The sequence below is a fragment of the Mobula hypostoma genome, chromosome 30, assembly GCF_963921235.1.
Source record: "Mobula hypostoma chromosome 30, sMobHyp1.1, whole genome shotgun sequence".
NCBI lineage: Eukaryota > Metazoa > Chordata > Chondrichthyes > Myliobatiformes > Myliobatidae > Mobula > Mobula hypostoma.
In genome coordinates this window covers 2,257,274-2,271,020 of record NC_086126.1, presented here as the reverse complement: position 1 = coordinate 2,271,020, position 13,747 = coordinate 2,257,274, and the positions used below count along the sequence as shown (strand labels likewise).

The 13,747-nt window shown below is 51.6% G+C and overlaps 1 protein-coding gene across 1 annotated transcript in view; it reads left to right on the top strand.

The window, feature by feature from the left end:
• Positions 1 to 5,762: 5,762 nt before the first annotated feature.
• The window catches only part of tm7sf2 (transmembrane 7 superfamily member 2), a 29,662-nt gene continuing 21,677 nt past the window's right edge, over positions 5,763 to 13,747 (top strand). The window contains exons 1-4 of the mRNA XM_063036216.1: positions 5,763 to 5,882; positions 6,973 to 7,149; positions 11,988 to 12,184; positions 12,888 to 12,942. Coding sequence (XP_062892286.1) covers positions 7,026 to 7,149; positions 11,988 to 12,184; positions 12,888 to 12,942 — 376 coding nt within the window. The 5' untranslated portion in view covers positions 5,763 to 5,882; positions 6,973 to 7,025. The remainder of the gene's footprint in view (positions 5,883 to 6,972; positions 7,150 to 11,987; positions 12,185 to 12,887; positions 12,943 to 13,747) is intronic.

Genomic DNA, 13,747 nt, shown 5'->3' with positions numbered 1-13,747 from the left:
CGTCTGAATTTGATGTTTTCTTTATTCCGTTTGTGGGATCTGATTTATAGTGTTAGGTGGCAATGAAACAGGCCCTTCGGCCCATCCTGTTCATACTGACCATCAGACTAGTGCAAAAATAGAAATAAAGTAGTGAGGTAGTGTTCATGGGTTCAGTGTCCATTCAGAAATCTGATGGCAGAGGGGAAAAAGCTGTTCCTGAATCACTGAGTGTGGGTCTTCAGGCTCCTGTACCTCCTCCCTGATGGTAGCAATGAGAAGAGGGCATGTCCTGGGTGATGGGGGTCTGTAATGATGGACGCCGCCTTTCTGAGGCATCGCTCCTTGAAGATGTCCTGGATACTACGGAGGCCGGTGCCCGTGATGGAGCTGACTGAGTTTACAACTCTCTGCAGTTTACTTCGATCCTGTGCAGTAGCCCCCCCCCACCCCATACCAGACGATGATGCAGCCAGTCAGAATGCTCCCCACAGTATATCTGTGGAAATATGCGAGTGCTTTTGATGAGAAACCAAATCTCCTCAAACTCCTAATGAAATATAGCCACTGACGTGCCTTCTTTGTAGCCGCATCGATGTGTTGGGCCCAGGTTAGATCCTCAGTGATGCTAACACCCAGGAACTTAAAATTGCTCACCCTCTCCACTTCTGTCCCCTCCATGAGGACCGCGTCCTACCCTTCCTGAAGTCCACAATCAGCTCTTTGGTCTGACTGACGTTGAGTGAGGGGTTGTTACTCTGGCACCACTCCACCAGCTGGTACATCTGGCTCTCGTACACCCTCTCGTCACCATGTACGACCTTGAGAGCCGTCCTCCTGCAGGCACTCTCAGCAAAACAGTGAAATGCAACAGAATCCACGGGAAAGAAACCTACAACCAACACCGACAAACATTCGGTGCGCTACCGGGGACGGATAATATAAGATAATCAAGTATTATTGAGAACGCAAGTTGTCAGAGTCCTTGAAAGTGAGTCTGTAGGTTGTGGCAACACACATCAAAGTTGCTGGTGAATGCAGCAGGCCAGGCAGGCAGGAAGAGGTACAGTCAACGTTTCGGGCCGAGAGTTGGTTGTGGAATCAGTTCAGTGTTGTGATGTGAAATTATCCCCTCTGGTTCAGGAGCCTGATGGTTCAGGGGTAATAACTGTTGCTGAACCTGGTGGTGTGAGTCCTGAGGCTCCTGCACCTCCCAGGCAATGGCAGCAGGAGGAATGGAGGAGGAGGTGTCAGACACAGGCGGACGGAACGGGCTCAGGTAAGGATCTTGGCTTATTCTCACTGACGTACCTCGTGAACTTAGTTTTTGCAGCGGCAGAACCCTGCAAAATGTAAATAAACTTCTAAATCTTTCCATCCATGTACCTGTCTAATGTTCCTTACGGGAGGGAGTGGGGATGAGCTCCCACTGTCTGGCGTGTGTCTCAAAAAGCCTCTGACAACCAAGGCCATTCCCTGGCCTTCGTGTGTACCTTAGCTACTAACCCCGGAGGAACAATTTCTACTGTTAGGAGAAGACGGGTTACTAACACCTTAAAGCAGTCACTTTGGGCAGACAGGCTTGTCTGTTGTGTTTGCAGTTCATCCAGGAGAAGATCTCAATCCTCCGCTGCCTTGCGGCTATACGCACTCGTGGGGAAGGCTTCGGGAGTAAACCCCGAGGGAAAAATCCTGAGCTGGACTCCCTAAATATTCCCAATACCTTGGTCTCAACAGATTTACTACATCCTCTCCACATCCACTCTATCTGTGTCCTCTTGTCCTAGACTCCCCCACTATAGGAAACATCCTCTCCACATCCACTCTGTCTGTGTCCTCTGGTCCTAGACTCCCCCACTATAGGAAACACCCTCTCCACATCCACTCTATCTGTGTCCTCTGGTCCTAGACTCCCCCACTACAGGAAACATCCTCTCCACATCCACTCTATCTGAGACCTCTGGTCCTAGACTCCCCCACTATAGGAAACACCCTCTCCACATCCACTCTATCTGTGTCCTCTGGTCCTAGACTCCCCCACTATAGGAAACATCCTCTCCACATCCACTCTATCTGTGTCCTCTGGTCCTAGACTCCCCCACTACAGGAAACATCCTCTCCACATCCACTCTATCTGTGTCCTCTGGTCCTAGACTCCCCCACTATAGGAAACATCCTCTCCACATCCACTCTATCTGTGTCCTCTGGTCCTAGACTCCCCCACTATAGGAAACATCCTCTCCACATCCACTCTATCTGTGTCCTCTGGTCCTAGACTCCCCCACTATAGGAATCATCCTCTCCACATCCACTCTATCTGTGTCCTCTGGTCCTAGACTCCCCCACTATAGGAAACATCCTCTCCACATCCACTCTATCTGTGTCCTCTGGTCCTAGACTCCCCCACTATAGGAATCATCCTCTCCACATCCACTCTATCTGTGTCCTCTGGTCCTAGACTCCCCTGCTATAGGAAACATTTTCTCCACGTCCATTCGGTCTAGGCCTTTCAGTATTCACAAACACTATAAAATCTGCAGATGCTGGAAATCCAAAGCAACACACACAAAGTGCTGGAGGAACTCAGCGGGTCAGGCAGCATCTATGGGAAAGAGTAAACAGCCAATGTTTCCAGCTAGCCTCTTTCCCCTCCCCCTCACCTTTTATCTTCAACATCTCCCCACTTCCCTCTGGCCTTGGCCCGAAACAACAACTGTTTATTCGTTTCAATAGATGCCTCCTGGCCTGCTGAGTTCCTCCAGCATTTTGTGTCTCTTTCTTTCAATATTTGATAGGTTTCAATAAAATCCCTCCTCATTTTTCTAATCACCAGGGAGTACAGGACCTGAGCCATCAAACACTCCTCGTTCTTTAACCATTTCATTCCTGGAATCATTATCCTGAGCCTCCTCTGGACTCTTTCCAATGTCAGCACATTCTTTGTGAGATAAAGGACCCAAAACTGCTCGCAATACTCCAAGTGTGGTCTAACCAATGCCTTATAAAGCTTCAGCATCACATCCTGGCTCTTACATTCCAAACACAAGAGATTGTGCAGATACTGGAAATCCAGACTAACACTAACGCACACGCAATGCTGGAGAAACTCAGCAGCGTCTGTGGAGAAGTAGAAGGATTTGACGTTTTGGGCCGAGATCCTTCATCAGGGATAATATCCTAGTCCTCTCGAAATGAATGTTAACTTTGCATCTGCCTTCCTTACCACCGACTCAACCTGCAAATCAGCCTTCAGGGAATCCTGCACTCACCCAGACAAGTGTGCAAATTTAACTTGTAGTCTCTCTGACTCTGCTCTCTGGGTGTCAGCCGTAAAGAAGTGAATGATTTATTTTCTTTGGCGATGGGGAGAGTTTAGTTGCGTCCATCGTTGTCGGATCTGAACCTGGTCATTCAGATGAAGTAAGGAATAGCTTTGGTAATACTTTATGGTTCTGTGAGGGATCTACGGAGCTCAGTGAGGGATCTGGGTGTTCTGTGAGGGAGCTGCCCAGCTCAGTGAGGGATCTGGGGGGCTCAATGAGGGATCTGGGGTGTTCAGTGAGGGAGCTGCCCAGCTCAGTGAGGGATCTGGGGTGTTCTATGAGGGAGCTGCCCAGCTCAGTGAGGGATCTGGGGTGTTCTGTGAGGGAGCTGCCCAGCTCAGTGAGGGATCTGGGGTGTTCTGTGAGGGAGCTGCCCAGTACTGTGAGGGAGCTGTCCAGTACTGTGAGGGATCTGGGGTGTTCTGTGAGGGAGCTGCCCAGCTCAGTGAGGGATCTGGGGTGTTCTGTGAGGGAGCTGCCCAGCTCAGTGAGGGATCTGGGGTGTTCTGTGAGGGAGCTGCCCAGCTCAGTGAGGGATCTGGGGTGTTCTGTGAGGGAGCTGCCCAGCTTAGTGAGGGATCTGGGGTGTTCTGTGAGGGAGCTGCCCAGTACTGTGAGGGATCTGGGGTGTTCTGTGAGGGAGCTGCCCAGCTCAGTGAGGGACCTGGGGTGTTCTGTGAGGGAGCTGCCCAGTACTGTGAGGGATCTGGGGTGTTCTGTGAGGGAGCTGCCCAGCTCAGTGAGGGACCTGGGGTGTTCTGTGAGGGAGCTGCCCAGTACTGTGAGGGATCTGGGGTGTTCTGTGAGGGAGCTGCCCAGCTCAGTGAGGGATCTGGGGTGTTCTGTGAGGGAGCTGCCCAGCTCAGTGAGGGATCTGGGGTGTTCTGTGAGGGAGCTGCCCAGTACTGTGAGGGATCTGGGGTGTTCTGTGAGGGAGCTGCCCAGCTCAGTGAGGGACCTGGGGTGTACTGTGAGGGATCTGGGGTGTTCTGTGAGGGAGCTGCCCAGCTCAGTGAGGGATCTGGGGTGTTCTGTGAGGGAGATGCCCAGCTCAGTGAGGGATCTGGGGTGTTCTGTGAGGGAGCTGCCCAGCTCAGTGAGGGATCTGGGGTGTTCTGTGAGGGAGCTGCCCAGCTCAGTGAGGGATCTGGGGTGTTCTGTGAGGGAGCTGCCCAGCTCAGTGAGGGATCTGGGGTGTTCTGTGAGGGAGCTGCCCAGCTCATTGAGGGATCTGAGGTGTTCTGTGAGGGAGCTGCCCAGTACTGTGAGGGATCTGGGGTGTTCTGTGAGGGAGCTGCCCAGCTCAGTGAGGGACCTGGGGTGTTCTGTGAGGGAGCTGCCCAGTACTGTGAGGGATCTGGGGTGTTCTGTGAGGGAGCTGCCCAGCTCAGTGAGGGACCTGGGGTGTTCTGTGAGGGAGCTGCCCAGCTCAGTGAGGGATCTGGGGTGTTTTGTGAGGGAGCTGCCCAGCTCAGTGAGGGATCTGGGGTGTTCTGTGAGGGAGCTGCCCAGTACTGTGAGGGATCTGGGGTGTTCTGTGAGGGAGCTGCCCAGCTCAGTGAGGGATCTGGGGTGTTCTGTGAGGGAGCTGCCCAGTACTGTGAGGGATCTGGGGTGTTCTGTGAGGGAGCTGCCCAGCTCAGTGAGGGACCTGGGGTGTATTGTGAGGGATCTGGGGTGTTCTGTGAGGGAGCTGCCCAGCTCAGTGAGGGATCTGGGGTGTTCTGTGAGGGAGCTGCCCAGCTCAGTGAGGGATCTGGGGTGTTCTGTGAGGGAGCTGCCCAGCTCAGTGAGGGATCTGGGGTGTTCTGTGAGGGAGCTGCCCAGTACTGTGAGGGATCTGGGGTGTTCTGTGAGGGAGCTGCCCAGCTCAGTGAGGGACCTGGGGTGTATTGTGAGGGATCTGGGGTGTTCTGTGAGGGAGCTGCCCAGCTCAGTGAGGGATCTGGGGTGTTCTGTGAGGGAGCTGCCCAGCTCAGTGAGGGATCTGGGGTGTTCTGTGAGGGAGCTGCCCAGCTCAGTGAGGGATCTGGGGTGTTCTGTGAGGGAGCTGCCCAGTACTGTGAGGGATCTGGGGTGTTCTGTGAGGGAGCTGCCCAGCTCAGTGAGGGACCTGGGGTGTATTGTGAGGGATCTGGGGTGTTCTGTGAGGGAGCTGCCCAGCTCAGTGAGGGATCTGGGGTGTTCTGTGAGGGAGCTGCCCAGCTCAGTGAGGGATCTGGGGTGTTCTGTGAGGGAGCTGCCCAGCTCAGTGAGGGATCTGGGGTGTTCTGTGAGGGAGCTGCCCAGTACTGTGAGGGATCTCGTTTCCATCAGATACAAGGGAGGACAAGGGGAGGGAGGAGCCGTGATATTCAGTCTCTGATCGGTGAACCGAACAACGCGAATTTCTTAGCGCTGATTGGCTGCCCAGCCGTCGCCTTGTGGCGGTTGTGGCTTGTGATTGGCGGACGGGGAATGGTTACACTGGGGTGACAGTGCGCAGTCGCAGCCGCGGCCGGGAGAGGACTGTGCGAACCGGGGCGGAGGGTCGCCGGGGACCGTCACCGGGACCGAGACCGTCCTGCAGCCGCCGGCCGGGCAAGTGGATCATTTTCATGTCGATCTCCCCCAGTCCGCCCCTCTCCCTCTGCCTGCGCGGGCTGATAAACTTATTCCCGGGCTACGCTCTGTGCAGCCGGGGTCACCGATGTACGGACGGGGTTCTCTGCGTAAAGGGACTTCCACTAGCGACCGCTGTCACTCCCAGGAGGAAAGACCGGCCGACCGACCATGGCACGTCCGGAGGGTGTGCAGCAGTAGTCCATATCCATACCTCCCACCCCACCCAGAAACTAGAAATGGTGTTGTGGTTACCGACCAGAGCAGCTCACGGACAAGATTTCTCTTCTCACCTGCACCGGAGTCCCCTTCTCCAATGGTCCACTCTCTTCTCCGATTGGATTCCTCATTCCTCAGACCTTTCCCTCTGTCACCTCCCAGTGTCTCACTTCATCCCCCCTCTCCCCCACCCACCCACCTTCCCCCTCACCTGGTCTCACCTATCACCCCCTCCCAGTGTCTCACTTCATCCCCCCTCTCCCCCACCCACCCACCTTCCCCCTCACCTGGTCTCACCTATCACCTCCCCCCCAGTGTCTCACTTCATCCCCCCTCTCCCCCACCCACCCACCTTCCCCCTCACCTGGTGCCACCTGTCACCCCCCCCCAGTGTCTCACTTCATCCCCCCTCTCCCCCACCCACCCACCTTCCCCCTCACCTGGTGCCACCTGTCACCCCCCCAGTGTCTCACTTCATCCCCCCTCTCCCCCACCCACCCACCTTCCCCCTCACCTGGTCTCACCTATCATCTCCCAGTGTCTCACTTCATCCCCCCTCTCCCCCACCCACCCACCTTCCCCCTCATGTGGTCTCACCTATCAGCTGCCAGCTTATAGTCCTCCCTCTTTTCCCACCCCCCCCCCACCTAATTCTGTCTTCTGCCCTCTTCCTTTCCAGCCCTGATGAAGTGTCTCAGGCTGAAATATTAAGTTTATTCCCCTCCATGAATGCTGCCTGTCCTGCTGAGTTCCTCCAGCATTTTGTGTGTGTTGCCTCGGATTTCCAGCATCTGCACAATCCCTTGTGTTTAAGATTCCAGCTTGTAAAGTTTTTTTGTCCTCTGTCCAGGGGTGGCGGTCTGCACTGCGCTGCCCCACCCAAGCGGGTAGCTGGCACCGCCAATGTCGGGTGTGAGGACTCGTCCACACGGAGCTGGCGAGGCTGGGGCTGGCGGATGGGAGCCGAGGATGGGCCAGATGACCAAAATGGCCAGAACCTCTGACCTGGAGTTCGGAGGGCCCCTAGGTGACTGACATCCGTGTTAATCGTTGTGGTTGGGGGGGAGGAAACGGGTCATCAGGGTGGATTATTGCTAAGAGATGTTGCATCTTACAGCCCATAAAACAGGCCCTTTGTCCTAATTTCCACGCTAACCTTTTTGCCTCTCTATGCCAGTCCCAATTTTACCTTCATCATGGTTGAAGCCTTCTCCACCACTGAGCACATCTGGGAATGGTGTCGCAGGAAAGCAGCATCCATCATCACGGGCCCCTGCACCCAGGACGTGCTCCCTTCTCACCGCTGCCATCAGGAGGGAGGTACAGGAGCCTCAGGACCCACACCACCAGGGTCAGGAAGAGTCAATACCCTTCGACCACCAAGCTCCAGAGCCAGAGGGGGAGAACTTCACTTGCCCCATCACTGAAGTGTCTCCACAAGCTAAGGAGGTTCGCGGTAGTGACCCCGGGTTTAAGCGGCTTGTCGTATGAAGAGCGTTTGATGGTTCTGGGGCTGTATTCACTGGAATTCAGGTTTTTCATCGGGTCGCCCATCATTCATCTATCGAATGGTGAACGTCCTCGATAGAGTGGATGTGGGGGGGATGTTCCTGTGGTGGGGGGAGTCCAGGATCAGAGGACACTGCCTCAGCATAGAGGGACGTCCTTTTAGAACAGAGATGAGGAATTTCTTAGGCCAGAGAGTAGTGAATCTGTGGAATTTGTTGTCACAGGCAGCTGTGGAGGCCGAGTCATTGGGTATATTTGAGGCAGAGATTGATGGGTACTTGATTAATCAGGGCATGAAGAGATACAGGGAGAGGCAGGAGATGGCTGAGAGGGAAAATGGATCATCCATGATGAAATGGTGGATTTCATGGACCTGATGAACTCACTTTCAAGGTCTCTTCGTAAGACCATAAGGCATAGGAGCAGAATTAGGCCATTTGGCCCATCGAGTCTGCTCCACCATTCCATCATGGCTGATCCTTTCTTCTCCCTCCTCAACCCCATTCCCTGGCCTTCTCCCCTTAGCCTTTGATGCCATGTCCAATCAGGAACCTATCAAGCTCTGCCTTAAATACACCCAACAACATGGACTCCACAGTTGCTTGTGCTAAAAAATTCCACAAGTTCACCATCCTTTGACTGAAGAAATTTTTCCGCATCTCTGTTTTAAATTGTCGCCCCTCTATCCTGAGGCTGTGCCCTCTTGTCCTAGACTACCCCACCACGGGAAACATCCTTCCCACGTCTACTCTGTCTAGGCCTTTCAACATTTGAAAGGTTTCAATGAGATGCCCCTCATTCTTCTGAATTCTAGTGCGTACAGACCCAGAGCCATCAAACATTCCTTGTAAGATAACCCTTCCATTCCTGGAATCATCCTTGTGAACCTCCTCTGGACCCTCTCCAATGCCAGCACATCTTTTCTAAGATGGAGCCAAGAACTGTTTACAATACTCAGAGTGAGGCCTCACCGGTGTCTTATAAAGGCTCAGCATCACATCCCTGCTCTTGTATTCTCGACCTCTTGAAATGAATGCTAACATGGCATTTGCCTTCCTCACCACCGACTCTACCTGCAAGTTTAACATTTACGCTGTTCTGCACAAGAACTCCCAAGTCCTTTTGCATCTTGATTTTCGGATTTTCTCACTGTTTAGAAAATATTCCTCACATTTATTTCTACTACCACAGTGTATCACCATGCATTTTCCAACAGTGTATTTTATTTGCCACTTTCTTGCCCATTCTCCTAACCTGACTAAGTCCTTCTGCAGCCTACCTGTTTCCTCAACACGACCTGCCCCTCCACCAATCTTCGTATCGTCTGTAAACGTAGCAACAAAGCCATCTATTCCATCATTCAAATCATTGATATACAGCATAAAAAGAAGCAGTCCCAACACCAACTCCTGCGGAAAACCACTAGTCACTGGCAGCCAACCAGAAAAGGATCCTTTTATTCCCACTCACTGCCTCCTACCAATCAGCCAATACTCTAACCATGCTAGTAACTTTCCTGTAATACTGTGGGCTCTTAACTTGATGTACGTAAGCCATACATGAGGCTTGATGTACAGCCTCATGTATGGCACCTTGTCAAAGGGCTTCATGAAAATCCAAATATACAACATCCACTGCATCCCCTTTAACTATCCTACTTGTAATCTCCTCAAAGGATTCCAACAGGTTTGTCAACCAAGGTGTTCCTTTAAGGAAGCCATGCTGATGTTGTACTACCTTGTCCTGTGTCACCAAGTACTCCATCGCCTCATCCTTAACAATTGACTCCAACATCTTCCCAACCACTGAGGTCAGGCTAACTGGTCTATAATTTCCTTTCTGCTGCCTTCCTCCTTTTTAAAGAGTGGAGTGACATTTGCAGTTTTCCAGTCCTCTGGGACCTAGGGTGGAATTCATCTGGTCCAAGTGGGTCTTTTGAGCACCTTCTCTGTTGTAATAGTAACTGCACCCACTTCTCTTCCCTCACACCCTTCAACATCTGGCACACTGCTAGTGTCTTCCACAGTGAAGACTGATACAATATACTCATTTATTTCATCTGCCATCTCCGCAGCCCCCATTATTTCTCCGGTCTCATTTTCTAGCAGTCCTATATCTACTCTCATCTCTTTTTTATTTTTTACATACTTGAAGAAGCTTTTACTATCCACTTTGATATTGCTTGCTAGCTTTCTTTCATATTTCATCTCTTCCCTCCTAATGATTCTTTTAGTTGCTCTCTGTAAGAATTGAAAAGCTTCCCAATCCTCTGTCTTCCCACAAATTCTAGCTTTGAGCTAAAACCGTCAGCCACAGTTGTACTATTTTGCTATTTGAGCACTTGTTTGTTTTTGGAATACATCTATACTGCACTTTCTTCATTTTTCCCAGAAACACACACCATCGCTGCTCTGCTGACATCCCTGCCAGCATTTCCTTTGTATTTACTTTGGCCAACTCCTCTCTCATACCACTGTAATTTCCTCTACTCCACAGAAATACTGCCACGTAAAACTTTACTTTCTCCCTGTCAGATTTCAAGCTGAACTCAGTCATATTGTGATCCATGCCTCCTCAGGGCGCTCTTACCTTCAGCTCCCTAATCCACTCCAGTTCATTCTATCGTAGGCGTTCAACAGACTCACCCCCTTGAGATCCATTACCAACCTGATTTTCACTATCGACCTGCATGTTGAAATCTCCCATGACTATCATAACATTGCCCTTTTGACAAGCCTTTCCTATTTCAATAGACAATAGGTGCAGGAGTAGGCCATTCGGCCCGTCGAGCCACCATTCACTGTGATCATGGCTGATCATCCACAATCAGTACCCTTTTCCTGCCTTCTCCCCATATCCCTTCACTCCACTATCTTTAAGAGGTCTGTCTAAAGTCCTTCACTCTGATTCCCACACCCCTGCCAAATCCTCCCTGTGCTCTCCTCCAATCACCTAAAAATTACGTCCCCTTGCATTAGCCCTTTTCACCCTGGAGAAAAGTCTCTGGCTGTCCGTTCAGTTGATGCCTCGTATCATCTTTTACACCCTCTATCAGGTCACCTCTCACCCTCCTAATGGGTAGGCGTGCATCTTGTCTGATCAGCCAGCCAGTCAGTACAGTGAGTGGGCAGAGGAGAGAAGGCAGGTTCAATCCTGACCAGCGCCCTCCGGGTGTCTGTATGCCCGTGGGATTTGTGCACCCTCATGTCAAGAGTCACCCTTATTGGTCAGGGTGTGGCTGGCAGCATGAACAATGCTCAACAATTATAGAGCATTATGTAAGTGATAAAATTAGAGGTTAAAGTACAGATATAGAATAAGATGTACATAAATATGATATAAATACAATTTAAACTATTTTTAAAAAAAGTGGCTTAAAATATCTGCAGTGCAGTGACTGGATAATAGATAGAGGAGGATGGGGTGGGGGTACAACTGGAATGGTTCATCAGATTAACTGCCCAGGGGAAGAAACTTGTAAGATAGCGTGAAGTTTTTCTTTTAATAATCCTAGAGAACTTTCCTGAAGGGCGATTTTGGAAAAGGAAGTTTGCTGTCCGCAATGATTTTTCCTGCCCGCTTCTGGTTCTGAACACACACACACACACACACACACACACACACACACACACACACACACACACACACACACACACACACACACACACACACACACACACACACACACACACACACACACACACACACACACCCCTCCGGCAGTGATGTTAGACTGTAGCTGTATGGGTCTCTTTCTCTCCACCCCCTACCCAGGGGCTCTGGTTCTCTCCTGCCTAACGACCTGCGGGTTTGGTGGGTTAATTGCCCCCATAGTGTGTGAGGAGTGAGTTCAATTAAGAGTTTAATTGCCATTCAATCCTACACAAATACCCATGAATACATCCAAACAAGATAGTGTGCCTCTGGGGTCAAGGTGCAAAACACAGTACCGACAGTCATGCACAGCACAAAGCACACGTAGCACGCACAAGATAGCGGGCACATAAAGGTATCAGTAAGATATAGTCGCACAGTAAAAGAGTCCAAAAACTGCATTTTTTGATGACCTGTGGATCAGGGTCTCTTTAGGGGGCTTCTGTTATTGCGTGCACTGTGCGATCTAATGTTCCTGTCAGTGCGAGTGGGGTGGGGGGAGGGGTTAATGTGCCTGCGTGAGGGGGAGGGGGAGCTTCGGGATTCTGATGTTTCTATTATTTATTCTGTGCTGTTTCTTATTTTGTGGGAGTCTGTGAAGAGTAAGAATTTCAGGTTGTATATTGTGCACATTCTCGGATGTGAAATGGAACCATTTTGATACAATGCTAACCGCTGGCTGTGGTTCGCCTGTCTGTCCAGGTGCGCTGGTGCTGGTCGCCCTGCTGCCCTGCACCGTTCTCTACCTGCTGCTCGCCTGCCGCACTGAGGCAGCCAGCGTCCTGAACAACCCCCTACCCCAGCTGGACCCAAGCCAGCTCTGGGACCCCGCCGCCTTGATCCTGGTTCTCGCCTGGTTTGCCCTCCAGTCTGTGCTCTACCTCCTTCCTCTGGGCAAGGTAGGTCCGAGGGAGGGGTGGGGGTAATCACCTTGTCCTGTTTCTGATTGCAAATTGGTCGTGTGGGGGGGGGTGCGGGTGTGGTTATCCAATATAAGACAGGGGAGCAGAATGAGGCCATTCAGCCCATCAGCTGTGCATGCTGGTGCTAGACTCCCCCATGGCCTAATATGGGTAGACCGTAGCAACTCCATACAGACAGCAGCGGGATTGAACTGTGACCTGCTGTAAAGTGTTAACGCTGGCCGCTATGTGGCCGTAGTCAGCTGAGTACGGGGTGAACAAGACTGGCGTGACGGGAGGGTGGCTCACGAAGAAGGCAATGGCGACCAGTTTGGAAGAAAACTTTGCCAAGGGCAATCATGGTCATGGAAAGATCATGTCCGCCTATGCCATACGACATGGCGCATAATGATGATGTCATATACATGGCACATGACGTAGATGTCATATGGTATGGTACATGACGATAATTACTTTGAGCCGTGTTGTGTACCTTGGTCTGGAGGAATGTTGTTTCGTTTAGCTGTGTGCTGTGCACTGTTGAATGACAATAATCTTGAACTTAATCATAAGTTTCACAACTTCTTCCTTTATGACCAGTAAAGTGTTTCCCGCGACGCTACTGGGCCGCCATTCAGCCTGCGTTATCTGCTGTCGCTCTGACCCCTGACCCCTGACCCTCGCTGTTTCACGTCCACAGGTTACGCAAGGCATGCCACTTTGGGATGGCACCCGTCTCTCCTACCGGATTAATGGTACGTTTTGTGTTCATACGCGCGTGTGGCGGGTGTCACGTGACCTGGCGCTGCCTGAGGTTCGCAACCTCAAACCGCCCAGGCGGTTCACCGTCGTGGTAACCCGAGGCCAGGTGCACCTATCCGTTCGTTTCTTGTCCGCAGTTCGGTCGCCCCGCTATAGGAGGGATGTCGGGGCTTTGGAGAGGGGGCGGAAGAGGTTCACTGGGACACCTGGTTTAGAGAGCGTGTGCTGTCACGAGAGGCTGGTCAAACGTGGGTTGATTTCTCTGGAGCGTCAGAGGCTGAGGGGAGATGTGATCGAGGTGTATAAGATTATGAGAGGCATTGATAGACAGCTGGTATGTTTTAACCTGGGTTAAAATACCTAACACTGGAGGGCATGCATTGAAGGTGAGAGGATGTGCCAGCATTGGAGAGGGTCCAGAGGAGCTTCATGCCAATGACTCCAGCAGTGGAAGGGCTAACGTGTTTGGTGGCCCGGGGCCTGTACTCGCTGGAGTTTAGAGGAATGAGGGAGGATTTCAATGGGATATTGAAAGGCCTGGATGGGGTGCACAGTGGGGAGGTCGAGGACGAGGGGGCACAGCCCCAGGATTGACGGAGCAGAAAGAAACGCAATAATAGTTAATGTAGGTAAATGCTTCAAAGGAGCTCATTGTGGTCATAGGAGTAGATTATAAGCGTAGATTGTGGCCGTGTATACGGTACATAGGATTAGATTATATACATAGATTGTGGTCGTACACACACTATGTCAGATTAGATTATACATGTCGATGGAGATGTATATAAGGAGTGGAAA